The sequence below is a fragment of the Dufourea novaeangliae genome, unplaced genomic scaffold, assembly GCF_001272555.1.
Source record: "Dufourea novaeangliae isolate 0120121106 unplaced genomic scaffold, ASM127255v1 scaffold99, whole genome shotgun sequence".
NCBI lineage: Eukaryota > Metazoa > Arthropoda > Insecta > Hymenoptera > Halictidae > Dufourea > Dufourea novaeangliae.
In genome coordinates this window covers 87,883-100,988 of record NW_015373982.1, presented here as the reverse complement: position 1 = coordinate 100,988, position 13,106 = coordinate 87,883, and the positions used below count along the sequence as shown (strand labels likewise).

Here is a 13,106-nt window from a genome sequence, read left to right as displayed (position 1 = left end):
CGAAACATCCTGTACATTCTGCTGCATAGATATCCAGTTAGGGGGAGTTAGATTAAACCTATTCTCATGTGGCTGGGGTCTATGCAATTAAGTAACGTCTGACTTCTACGTCGTTAAGCGTGCAACCTTTCTAAAAGTGTGGTTTCTTTTTAACGTTGTTCCGCCCATCTGTCGATGACCCCGGCCGGGTTTTCTCTCTCAGCCAGCTTGTTTTTTCTCTCTCTCTCTCTCTCTCTCTCTCTCTCTCTTTCTATTTTTTTTGTTTCGTTAAACTTTATCTGTTGCATCTTCTCGCGTTAAAGGTATATGTATATGTATATCATAAACTTCTATGCATCGTGAGGAGTGGACATGAATTATACCCGATGGAGGATGAAGAGTCTTCCCGTTTTTCTCCCTCTTGACACTTTAAAAAGTGTCTTTTCTCGTTCTCTCTTGCTCTACCTTTGTGTATGCATAAATAGTGTGTAATTTTATTAATTCATAGACGAGTTGTGCATGGAGGTACCTCGAAGGGGCACACACAGGGGTTCGAAGTTCGTCTCCCGTTCTCTCTCTCTCTCTCTCTCTCTCTCTGCAATCCACGCCGATCTCTTCGAGGGGTAATCGAGTTTAGAAATATCAAAGAATTGGACACGGGTCTGCTGCTATTGCACGAAGCGTAGAGGTTTTATTGCACTTGCGTTAAGATTTTTTGTTTTGTTCTTTTCTCTCTCGTTTTTTCTTAACCCGTTTGGCACTTATGTTCTTCTGCGAATCGATCGATCTTAGTTTTGTTCTTTTTTTTCTTCAATTGAATCGAAGCTGAATGCCAGATACATGTACAGATATTTCAGTTCCCGAGAGTATTAACGATATTTCGCGGGTTAAGAATGTTGTTGCCGACAGTGTTGGTATCTGTTCTCGTCGTCGGGGGCGAGGGGAAAAGAGGAGACGTCGTGTATGTATAAAGTCGCCACGGGGCCTCCTCTACCTCGGCCCTCAACTGTCTTCCGTTACTCTTCGCTCGCCCACGCAATTTTTCGTTGCTCGTCGAACTGACTTTGTTATTCTTGTTTTTTTTATTTATTAGGCTCGCGCACCCTTATTTACCGAAGACACCTCCAATCACAACGGCGATGATCGTCACAAGCGGACGACCGGACGGAGGAAGCTGCCTCCTTCTAGTTGTTTACTCCGTCGATAAAAGGGACCCACGTCGTCCGGCTGTGCTCGATTATCACGTCAAGGTGCGCTGCTCCCGGTTAGCTGCTGCTGCTGCTGCTGCTGCTGCTGCTGTGTGTTTTGCTGGCTGATCCTAAGGAATCTAGAAGTCTAACGGCTGATCGGCCGAACCCTCGAGATCTTGGGCAGAGTCTGTGCCTCCGTCCTCGTCGTCGTCCAGGTCCACGCTGTTGGTCTTCAGACCTCCGTTACTGATTTTGTTCACGATCGTGTCTGAAAATGTTAATACAGTGATATATCATTGTATGTCAATGGCCTTATTAGGACAATAAGGATTCTTCTGTTTAAGTTAGCTTCCAGATTAAGTACGTATCTAATGTATAGGTTAGTATCGATGTCTTTGTATGGAGAAACAAGGAAGCATCGTCTACTGTAGAAATCGGACATTACCTTCTGGACAATATCGAGTACTAATTACCGTTAAATAATTGCTGCGCGAACTTACCGCAATCTGGTTTGCTGCCACGTGTTCTGGTCCCGGCGAACTCGACACCGTGGGGGTCGACGCACCAGCAGAGACCGAGACCCCGATGACATTGGGTACTTCGGTAATACCCTCGAGAATCGCAGGCGGGTGCAACGTCCGGGGATGATCGTTTATGTACCGCGGCGCACGGACGTTCGGCTTTCGAGAAGCATCCGCACCATTCGGGCCCGTTCACGAAGATGTCTCTGTGGGTACATGATTCGTATCGATGTTCGAGTCCCCCTTAATTTTAATAGCCAGACGACGATATTTCACTGACATGGTACAATTGCAACATAACACACATAGAATCGTAATTGCTGGCGAAGTGACAAGTTAGATACCCGCAGGTAACAACTGTGCAAAGCAAGCCGAATTTAGCACAAGGCCTGTTACGTAACTGTGTCCGCTCTCTCGTGAAAGGAACGCGTACCCAGTAGTAAAGGTCAATCATTAAAGGAAGCTGTAAAGCGAGTAGTTAAGCAAGTAGTAAAAGTGACTTGTGTACGTAGAGAGGAATACAGAAGTCGATACACGCCTATACGTATGTATAGTCAGACGATCGTCTGCGCGTCGTTTCTCTACTCGAAGTAGTTAAGCGACACAGTATGTCAGACTCACGTCAGGTTCACGTTCAATCGGTTTACACTTTCGAACGTTACCCCGGGTTCAGTTTCTCACCGATATGAAGTACTAAAAGAAGGTGTTAGATCGGACAAGTGTTTTGCCACAAGCGATTGGCTATAATGACGCAATACGTTCCATTACTAGGTATTTCATATCTGACACAATACATTAATTTACTACTATACGTCTGGCACAACACGTTCCTGCATCACTTTACACTAGACAGCTCATGTACGATCCTCTACTGATCACATCTCCTCGTTAGACTAAAATTTATTTGTCAATTATTCGGATAATCATACATCATCGACAGCACTTCCTTTCACACACCGACACATAGGTACGTAGGAGAATCAATCGACTTCAAACCAGAGTTTCACACGTACCCATACAATCAGTCTCCCCCTAACAACCAGTCAGCTACTTGGTCCGAAGGCACGTACGCTTGAGACCTATTACACTCGAGCGCCAGCCTCTCCTCCTCTCCCTCCCCCCCCCTCTCCCCGCGACGGTATTAAAAACTGAAAGGGTTTCTCGTTCCCTTTTCGGGTCACGTATGCCGCGAATTTAATGATTTACAAGCAAGAGAAACGGGGGTTACGTAAAGGGGAGGGAAAAATTTCGTCGCGACGCGAGACAAACGAATTACAACAATTCGAGTGTATCTCTATTGATCTATTCTATGTATGTGAACGGAATTGTTTGATTCCCGGACCCCTCTTTAAGATCTTCACTCTTATGCCGATATCGTAGCTAGCAAACAGTTTAAGTAGCGAAGCTAGGTATTGGGTCGAACAGAGTGGCCTATATTAAAATGTTTTACGATGAAAAACAAGCAGGAGAAAAATAAAATTTAAAAAAGAAATGGAAAATGTAAGGACACTTGAGCTAAAGAGGGCAGAGAATACTTTCGTATTAAATTGCTTGACAAAATACGTATACAAATACGTATGTACGTATGTATGTATGTATGTCTGTCTGTCTGCCTGTCTGTCTGTCTGTCTGTCTGTCTGTACTACTGAATACTGGGTAGGTGGGTACTCTTCGTTTCACTGTCGTTCAATTATTCATCATTATCCAGCCGCGTGAAATATACAGGTTACACGGGACCACCGACACGTCGTCTACTCTACGTGGTTAGAATCGGAAAAATGTGTCACGTTCCAAGTCTCTCTCACATCAGTCCCACTTCCGTGCTTTCGAGAGTCTTTGAAACTCACCCGTCGGTGTCGCACCCATCCAGGAATGGCTTCAGACACGGCTCGTTCTGATCGTGCTCGAGCCCGTACAACTCCGAAAGGGAGAGATGGCCGTCGTTGTCGCTGTCCAAATGTCCGAACATCCACCTGACCTCGCTCTGGCAACCGATGGGTTGGTGGTGGGGACACGGTCCACGGAACGTGAAATATAAATTCTGTCGACTGTGAGAAACCGTGTCCTCTCGGTTCTCCAAGTATCTGCTAGAATCTCTAAAGATTAGGGGTGGATTGGAAACTAATTGTTAAATACACGGAACTGTAATCGAAAATTTTGTAAAACCCATCCCTACTAAAGATAATCACGGTTCACTATCGAAGAGCTTTCGCGATATCTTGTCTTCCCCAGGTTCCGGAACGTCGAATGGTTTTCATCATCGAGATAAGACGGTTCGAGTTTAATGCAAACGAGAGAGGCGCGTAACTTGCTGTGCCCTTCCCTCAACCTCTTGAGAGGGTTGACCAGTCGTCTGGTCCCATAACTCCGACGGAACGATCGTAAGATCACAGGGATAGAGACAAGAGGGGAGAGGATTGCGACACGGTACACAGGTCTCTATATGTATAGGAGGACAATATCGGGGGAGGGAGAGAGTGAGACAGGGGGCAAAGTAATCGCGCTGGATCGCCGCGACGGGAAGCGATTCATTCCGTCGGGGACAATTCCTGAACTGAGGGGGAGGTACCGAAAGTGATTGTACCGAAGTCGAATAGCGTGCAGGGACGCGAGACAGTTCCGAAACTGTAATGTCCAGAGGACACACCCCCTCCTCTTCGCACGGACCAATTAGTCTGTTGTACATATGTTCAGCTAGGATCAGTTCGAGGGCCTGGCAGCAAGTATTCCAGATCCTGTTTACTGTAGTTTCGTATGTAAATTCTACAGTTTCGCGACAAACGAAGTAGGTACTCGATGACAAAACGACAAGTTCTTACGTTATTCTATTACAGCCTTCCGTTTTCTTTTTCACCAATGTAATTTGTTACTGTGATTGAACTGTTTAATCATAATAATAGTTCGTTGGCTGTTGATCCTTGGATCTACTAATTTATTAAGTAACAACCGATAGGTTAAGTGTTCTGGGTGTATAACGACTCTGTTCCAGAAATTAACGTGCAGACCTTTCGGCTTAGGATGAGGACGACGATGCTTTGAGTCGGACATCACGACGGAGAACCAGTCCAACAGACGATTCGCCATCGCCGGTTTGGATGACGGTGGACAATCAGTGTTCCGCGACGACTGAGAGTTGTAGGTCGACTTCAACGGGGACGGTGTCTTCTCCATGATTTCGTTGCTCATCAGATGCTTGTCGTCGTATTTGTTGCCCGCAGCCAGCGCCTGGATAGAAACGGTAAGTACGATGTTTATAAAACAACAAGTCTGGAATGGAATAACGAGAGTGCTGATTTATTATTAGACTGCGTATGTTTTCTTGCAAATTTAAATTTTTCGAGCAAGCAGCAGCAATTTATTGAAACACGAGTGAAACAGAATTAAATGTTTATCTTTTATATTATAAATTTTATTGTTAACTGAAAAGCGAAGTGAAGTGAAGTGAAAATGATATCGAATTTCATAAATTCTTTACAGTTATTAAGTACGCTCTTCACACTCGTAGATACTATAAATTCAATGAAATCCGTAGTTTATTTATCATTGCGCCGTGATGCTAATCTTCATTAATCTTTCAATCGTGATAAAGAACGCGGACGTCATTCGCGAGAGACTTAAAAGCTGAATATACGTTTCGCTTCTAATTAATATTATTCATCTCGAATCGATTGAAAAGAATAAATTTCATGAATTCGGACGCACAGTAAAATCAAGATTAATTCATCGAACGATTTCGAGTTTCGTTTCGATTCACGTTTCTTTCGTAATTCTGTTCTATAGAATCTTCGTTCAATTGTTTATTCAGGTTCAGTCGTATTTACTGTAGCATTCAATCCTTTTCCTGTAAAGTAGACCAGTCGAATAGGTTTTATTTCGCACGAGACAAATACAGTACGATCGTCATTCACTGAACAAGCAGTACAAGTAGGAGTTGTGGATTTGTTAGAAAACTGTAATAGGATAATCCCTGGTTAGACAGACAAAATACAGCTATTCTCGATACGATAAGTAGTACGAGTCAAGCAGTGACGAAACATCACAGTCATTTCTCTGATCAGACAGTTGTTATCTGCCTGATCGGACATTAGTAATTTCCCCGATCTGACACCAGTCAGTTCCCAGATCAACATTAATCAGTTCCCCGATTAAAGAATTAATTTCGTTAATTCCCTGATCAGACACTAGCCTCGTTCCTCTGATTAGACAGTCGTGATATCTCACTAATCAGAAACGAGTCATTTCCCTGATCACACGAGTAGTACATGTTTACAATAAATGCTTCTGCGATCGTCCCATGCTTTCAGTCAAACAGCATATGTATATGTACATGTATATGTAGGTTCCGATACAGATTACACAACTATTCTGGTGTCCATTTTTCCTCTGACTACCTTCTATTTCGACCCTACATTTAAATAACCAACCACCGGGAGTCCAATAGTTGATTCAGTACTGCATCGTCATGATCGGACTACATTCATACCCAAACGATAAACTTTTATTTACAAGTTTCAGAAACGAGCACAGGAATTTCGTCGATCGTTACGGGGAGGGATTAAAGTCCAAGGATGATTCCGTTCCGACTGCGTTACGTGCGTTGTCCCCGTCGTCGTCGTCTTACGGATGGCAGCCAACCGTAACGACGTTACGACTCCTCGTCGTCTGGCGACGACGTTCTTCGTTCCCCCGGATCGATGGGAAAGACGCCGTAGCGCGTCTGGGTTCCTCGAAAATACGAGGCACCGACGGGGGTTGGAGGGTGTTACGGTCGACCAATCGGGTATCGTACCGAACCGATATTCTTCTCGACGGTTCTCGTAAAGGATCCAGACCCAGGATTTTCTATCGGTGCGGGTATCACCTGAATCGTAACCGGGGTATTATTGTTTTCAACGCGACGTGGGGAGGAGGGTGAGGGGTTGGATGATCTTTTGATCCAGGAATTGGAACCGCTTTGGATCGGCTACGCTTCATTCACCAGGTGCGTCGTATGTGTTCGTTTCGAACGACTGTATCTCTATTAGCTGAGCTCGTCATAGATATATCATTTACTGAAAATTCCTAAAATGAACAAGAGTGGTGAAGAACCATTCTTCGATACCAGAGCAAATGCTTGACGGTACCGTGTACCATGGGTCACGAATGATCCACGTGTTCCGATATACACGTAGGAACTCGAACGAAATCAGCTCCTCCGATAAGAAAATCAACGACTCTACGATTCCCCCGTTTAGTTATTCAAGAAGCAACGACCCAATATACACACCCAATCGAGGGCGATATTTCAATTTCGCTGCCGGACGGGGATCGATTAACCGAAATTGTACAGGGATTCGGATTTAATAATCCCATCGGCCGATGATGTAAAATTAGCGCCGATAATTATATACGGAATGATAGCCGGTCGATAATTTTCCGCGGATCCTAGTCACACGCGGGGTCGGACGAAATCCGCGGCTTATGACCGATAATTGATGCGTCGAATAATCCTTTTGCGATTCGTTTCCAAATCCGTGAGCCACCCCTTCCCCTCCCTATCTCGCATGCTCACGGTTTGCTGCGATCGAGCCTCTCGAGCCACCGGGAAATTTAACGCGTTGCCCCCGCCCCGACCCGCGACCATTTAATTAATCGTCCGGCTTTGTTCGTTGATGAATGCACGCGCGTGGATGCACCGGTTTTTCGGACGCGAGCTTTTCATTTAATATAATTCCCGTCGAAATGCGAGGATACAGGCAGGTTTTCTTTTTGTATTTCATTTTAAGACACAAAGGTTTTCATTTACGTAACGTTGATTATCGGTGACCATTATTGATAGGATCAAGTTCAATACGTACTGACGAATCCAAGTCAATACTCAGTACAGAAGTTTCACCTTATGGGATTGAATTACTACTTCCACGAAGCGGTGTCGAACGTATTCGAAACTGTACGGTTAGATTCGAACCTACTCGCAATACACCTGAATCCCGTATCTCTACCGACCGTCATATAACACAAATATCAAATGTCGAAGTCACAGTAACAAAATCGATGTGTGAATGCGATAAGAAAGGGACAATCTGGGCGTCGCAATGGCCTTCGAGAATTTCTAGAGCTTATCGGGAGTGAAACGGAACTTTTAACGAGGACCCCATCACGGACGTTCAACCACCCCTACCCCCCTTTTTTTCGTTTCATTATTTTTTCTCTGTGTGAGCTCCGCTCGAAACGAAGTTCAAGCGGTGAGACGGGCCCGGGTGTTTTTCGAAGGACAATGCACCCGGCTGGAGCGAAACTAGGGAGGGCATGGAAGGGGATGGAATCCGGTGGCTAAGACAAAAGCGAACTGCCGTTGAATAATCGAGAATGGAAGACACACCGGAACAAAACGCGCGATGAAATGTTCATTGAATCGACTAATCTATTCAGATGACACACACACACACACACACACACACACACACACACACACACAGATAAAGAGAGAGATAGAGACAGAGTAGGAGCCGCCCAAGCGCCGGATGAGTTATCGAACAAAAGCTTTTGTCGTTGAATGCCTTTTAAATTCGGGATCTGTCACTTTGTCGCTCTTAAATTCCCTTTTTTTTTTTCTGGCCGCGCTCTCGCTTCCCTCTTCCCTGCATCGACTTTTTTCTTTTCACGTTCGTTTCTTTAGCGTTGTTTCGTTCTGCTTCCCCTCTCTGCGCGTTTGCGTTCAGCCGTCGTGACAGGCTACTTTTCCAGTGAAATTTCGTTCGCTGTTTCGTTCGAACGGTATAGAAACACATTTGGTGACCTGGAAATGGTTGGATAGGAGTGCGTGTGTGGAAACGTGTAACGATGGTGGATAAAGAAGAATTAGTAGTATAGGACAACTATTTGTCAGACGACCGGCATCGGGCGAAATTCATAAGTAGTATAATGCAGCCGTTGGTCAGACGATCACTATTTATTTCAGTGCTCTTTCATTTCTGGTTTATAGGGTAAATCGAATTTGTAGTTGCTTAATCAACCCTAGTAAGAGTTCTACAAGTAGGAACTCATCGAGTGACGTCATTGAAAACACGAAATAACGTCGTCACTGGATGGAATTAACTTTACTACGCGAGTTGTTATTTAAACATTTCTCAGTATTTACTGATTCTTAGTGCGTTTTCCGCCATTCAACGTGAAATACAATTCAAGCATCGGGTATCTATTCCACCGAATTGTCCGCGGTGTTTTCCTGTCGCGTCGAAAACACCGGCTGAACGAAAGAAAACAACAAGTCGTGTCGGATGATTGAAGCTAAACAGTCGAAAGAGAATGATATACCAGAGACGAAGAGAGACATAAATAGAAGGATTGGAGGAACGGGCTAGCGAAAAGGAGTTTAATTCGAGAAGCTGTTCCGAGTGAAATTAATCCCATGCAGGCTTCTTAAATTATTTCTTCTTTTTTATTACTTCGAATCTATCGAGTGAGAGAGGATCAGTCTTTCGTATTGGCTTCTCGAAAGAGTGTTAAAGGGGACAATCTGTCTCCCAATAAACCGCCCTGAGCCGCCTCTTGTCCGAATAATCGTGGAATCGATACGATGAAGCTACATATTGAATTACCATTAATATTCTTTGTTTTTTTGTTCTGCCTTCTAAAAATGACTTGGAGAAGAAAAGCTACCGACAAGGTGATGAGAAATCAAGTTCCCCTTGCACTTGTTTAAAAGTTCAATGATAATTTAATAGATACTATTTCTGCAATTTGGTTAATACCAAATTAAAGATAAAACATAAATTCATTCGAACAACAACCATTTTGGTGGATCTGGTTAATTTTCCTACTTATACGTGAAAAAACATATTCTCAAATTATGATTTATATCTTTAAAATGTTGTAGTGAAAATGACCGAAACTAGTGTAGATGTGCAAAAAAATTGAAAATACTGGTACTATTTCTTCAACATTCCTTCACCTATTTTATCCGACACGATCATCTGTTTCCATAAGAGCACGTGTAAAATGCGTGAACATTAAAATCGTCACAACTTGTCAGTCAATCGTTTAGTAGATTCGTGTAAAAGTTTTTGCAGCACATCAGAACGACTAAGAGAACAATCTCGCGAATTTTTATAGACTTCGTGCCATTTCGAAGATACGCCCGATACATTGTTCAAGAAGATCAGGAATCCACGAAGATCCCGCGGTCGGAGTGGTCGTTGTCGTGGTCGTCCTCGGAAGAAAACCGAGGGGTTGGCCCGGATATCGTGGAAAATTAATTAAGACCCCCCAAAGGAAATCCGCGGCCGATCGGTTCCCAGATTTCAGTCCGGGTGGCCGCTCGCTGATTACAGAAACGGCCGGACCCCCGATCTTTCCACTCTCCCAGTTCGTCGCTTTTATCTATACGCCCCTGCTCCCTGTAATCCTTTTCCCTCTTTTCTGCCGTCAGGATTCTGCTTCGCGGAGCAGGACGTAAATCGTATAAATTCCCCGACCGGGTAATTCGTATCCGAAAGACCCGCCGCCCCCCGTGCCGTCGACCGTCGCGAATCTGCAGAGAGAGAAAGATTCCGATCGCGATCGCATGATGCTTGTAGGTTTCATTAACTTTCGTGTTTAAATGACGGAATTAACGAGGAAACATCGAGATAATGAAAATTACGTCGTTAGGTTCACGGAGGTTATATGGTTAAATGTAACGCAAGACTGTAGAAAAATGTACTAGAATGGGACCGTAAATGAACACGTAACAGTGACTGAACATTACATATATGTGTATAAATAATGGAATTAGCTTTTCAGTTAAATAACGAATGCATGAATAACGATATATGATACTAAAACTGCCGTGGAACATCTAATTAAAATATTATTTTGGACCTATTGCAACAATCTAATTTCCACTACTAAAAATTTCGAGAGGAACTCACTTTCGTAGGAAAGTAAATGGTCGAGTGTTCGTGCGTCGCAAGACGTTTCCAGCCAGCCGGATGGAACGTCCTGTAGTCGACTTAATTAAATCAACGTTTTAACACGGCCGACAAACATCTTGTGGCCCCAGCGACTTCATTTCCCGCGTTTTCCTTGGTTACTTTTATTTGCCCTCTCCACGGAGTATCGAGTCTCGGCGATAAGAGACGTTTCTGTCTTGCGATTACCATTCTTGGGTGAAAAAACGTTCGATATCGAATGATTCGATTCTTTAACCAATATATTAGTTGTTTTTTTTTTACAAAACATACTCGACTCGATCTCGATTTTGTTTGTTTTGAAAAACTTTAAATACAAAGAAGAAAATAGATATTTTGTCTTATTTCCTAATTTAGGAAACCCTTGAAATCAGAAAGGAGGAAATACGTATAATTGCAATAGAAGAAATAATTTCTATTGGAAATGTCTCCGTGATAGCTAGTACGTGATACCGAATTCATTAAACCGGATCGAAATGTACCGCACGACCGTACAAATTCGCTTTTCCGGAAAATTAACCACGTAACTAACTAATGGGTTACCCATTTCACGGTATCGATTTCCATCACGACGCGTAGGTGTCCCTCTTACGAAGCGATCTCGGGGATAAGAACGCATCGCGAAAAAAGAAAATAATCGGCCCCAACCGGCAAGAAACGATCGGTACAAACTCCGAACTTATGCAATCCTCGTGCACTCGTCGAACTGCATAATGCAAGGAGTCACAATTCGAACACCGGCCACGTTTGGTCGCGCGCGCGCGCCCGTTCGACCTCTTTTAATTTCTAATTGTACGATCTGGCCGTGTGAGCAATCACCGCCCATTAAAGGACTAAAGAGTTCAGCACTGGTCAATCGAGTAATAAAGAGTTTAGTATTAGTCGGACAAGTAGTAGATCAGATTTTCTACGGTCCACGGCCTCTCCTTCGTTTCCCTCTTTCGCGGGAAAACAAACTACGTATTCGTTTCGACGGAACAAGGACAGGGGAACACATTATAGGGGTCACGCGTGATCGAATGAAACGCGATTGTCATCGATCAAAGGGGAACGACGCGCGACGCCGCTCGTTGAATAATTCAATCGGTACGAACCGTGGCGTGCTTCGAATTATTTGTTCGATACGTTGGTAATTTGTAATTAGCGGATATTTGGGAAGATGATCGCGGAAGGATGAGTGTATATTAATTCTGTTTGACGGCGGGACTGTGGTAGTCCGAGGGGGCTGAAGCTTTGGGATACGATGGAAGTTTAGGAGTTTTGGGAATTCAGGACAATGTTACTGTAGAACCTTCGGGGTATCGATGGTTCGAATTAGTAGAGGATATTAGGAATTTCGGTACTGGTCGGTTGAGAAATTACAGAGAATCGAGGACTTGTCCTTCGAAGATTTCTGAAAAATCGGGATGTTGCGTCTGGACTATGTCTCCGGCGTTTTCTCACGTTGGAGAAATCGCGCGGTGCCTGGTGTTGCCTCAGCACGTGGTAGTGGTGGGAAATTACCCGGAGACGTTCGGCATTGGATTTTCACATGGAAAACCCCGAGGACAGGGCAGGGGGGTGGAAACGCCAGTTTTAGACAATCAGTTGTCGAGTCACTTCGTTGTATTACGAGTCGTTCGAACGTGTATTTTAAACATTTAATAGAAATCAGTAAAGATTTTAATATCAAGAAATCTCTTAACATTTATTTCTCCCTACACCATCGAAGTCCCTATCGCAGGATAAATTCCTTAAATGGATTGACCGAAACAGGGGACAAGCAAAAATTTAGTTATAAATTCGCAACAAAGCCTTAACGGCTTCGGATTTCACACGTGAGTTCTCTGTGAGAACTCTGAATATTTATAGTCCAGAATTCGGAGAATTTCCCTTGTTGGAAGTTCAGGACTCCGTCATTTCAGACCTTTGAGCCACGTTGTCTAGCATTATCATCGGTTGTTTAATCGGAAACACTGAGTGGAGAGGAGGGGAGAGGCATACGGCGTTAACGCGTATTCGTGTCGGAGAGGTCGTGTGTGTCATGGGGCGTGAACTATTCCCGAAGAAAGTTATGATTTACTGACACAACACACTAATTTCCGAATCCACGGCGGGGAATTCTAGGCAGCCGATTAAATACGGAAGCGACCTCGGTCTGACGTGGACGCTTCCCTAGTTCCTAACTTTTATTTATCGATGTTTCCCCGCTCGTCATTTCTCTTCCCCTCTCTTACTTGAATATAGTTAAATTTTTCTTCAACACAATTTTTTTTTTGCATAGTTCAAGAAAATTGAAATTTCCTGGCGACACTTATGGTGGGACACTCGATACATGTACATATACATATACGTATAGGAAATCGATAAGACTTGCACGACAGACTTTACAGTAAATCGTAAAGTCTCGGTTTCAGGTTTATCACGGACTGCGCGAAAGTAATATAATTTGCCGTATAACACGCACGGCCGACAGAGAACTGCGATTTATCGACGATACTTCAATT

At 43.9% G+C, this 13,106-nt stretch overlaps 1 protein-coding gene across 1 annotated transcript in view; it reads right to left on the bottom strand.

Annotated features, from left to right (window-relative positions):
• Positions 1–702: 702 nt before the first annotated feature.
• Positions 703–13,106, bottom strand: part of LOC107187120 (testican-2) — a 98,067-nt gene continuing 85,663 nt past the window's right edge. The window contains exons 8-11 of the mRNA XM_015575129.1: positions 4,695–4,915; positions 3,538–3,696; positions 1,670–1,896; positions 703–1,437 (exon numbers count right to left, since the gene is read on the bottom strand). Of these exons, the coding sequence (XP_015430615.1) occupies positions 1,307–1,437; positions 1,670–1,896; positions 3,538–3,696; positions 4,695–4,915 (738 nt within the window). The 3' untranslated portion in view covers positions 703–1,306. The remainder of the gene's footprint in view (positions 1,438–1,669; positions 1,897–3,537; positions 3,697–4,694; positions 4,916–13,106) is intronic.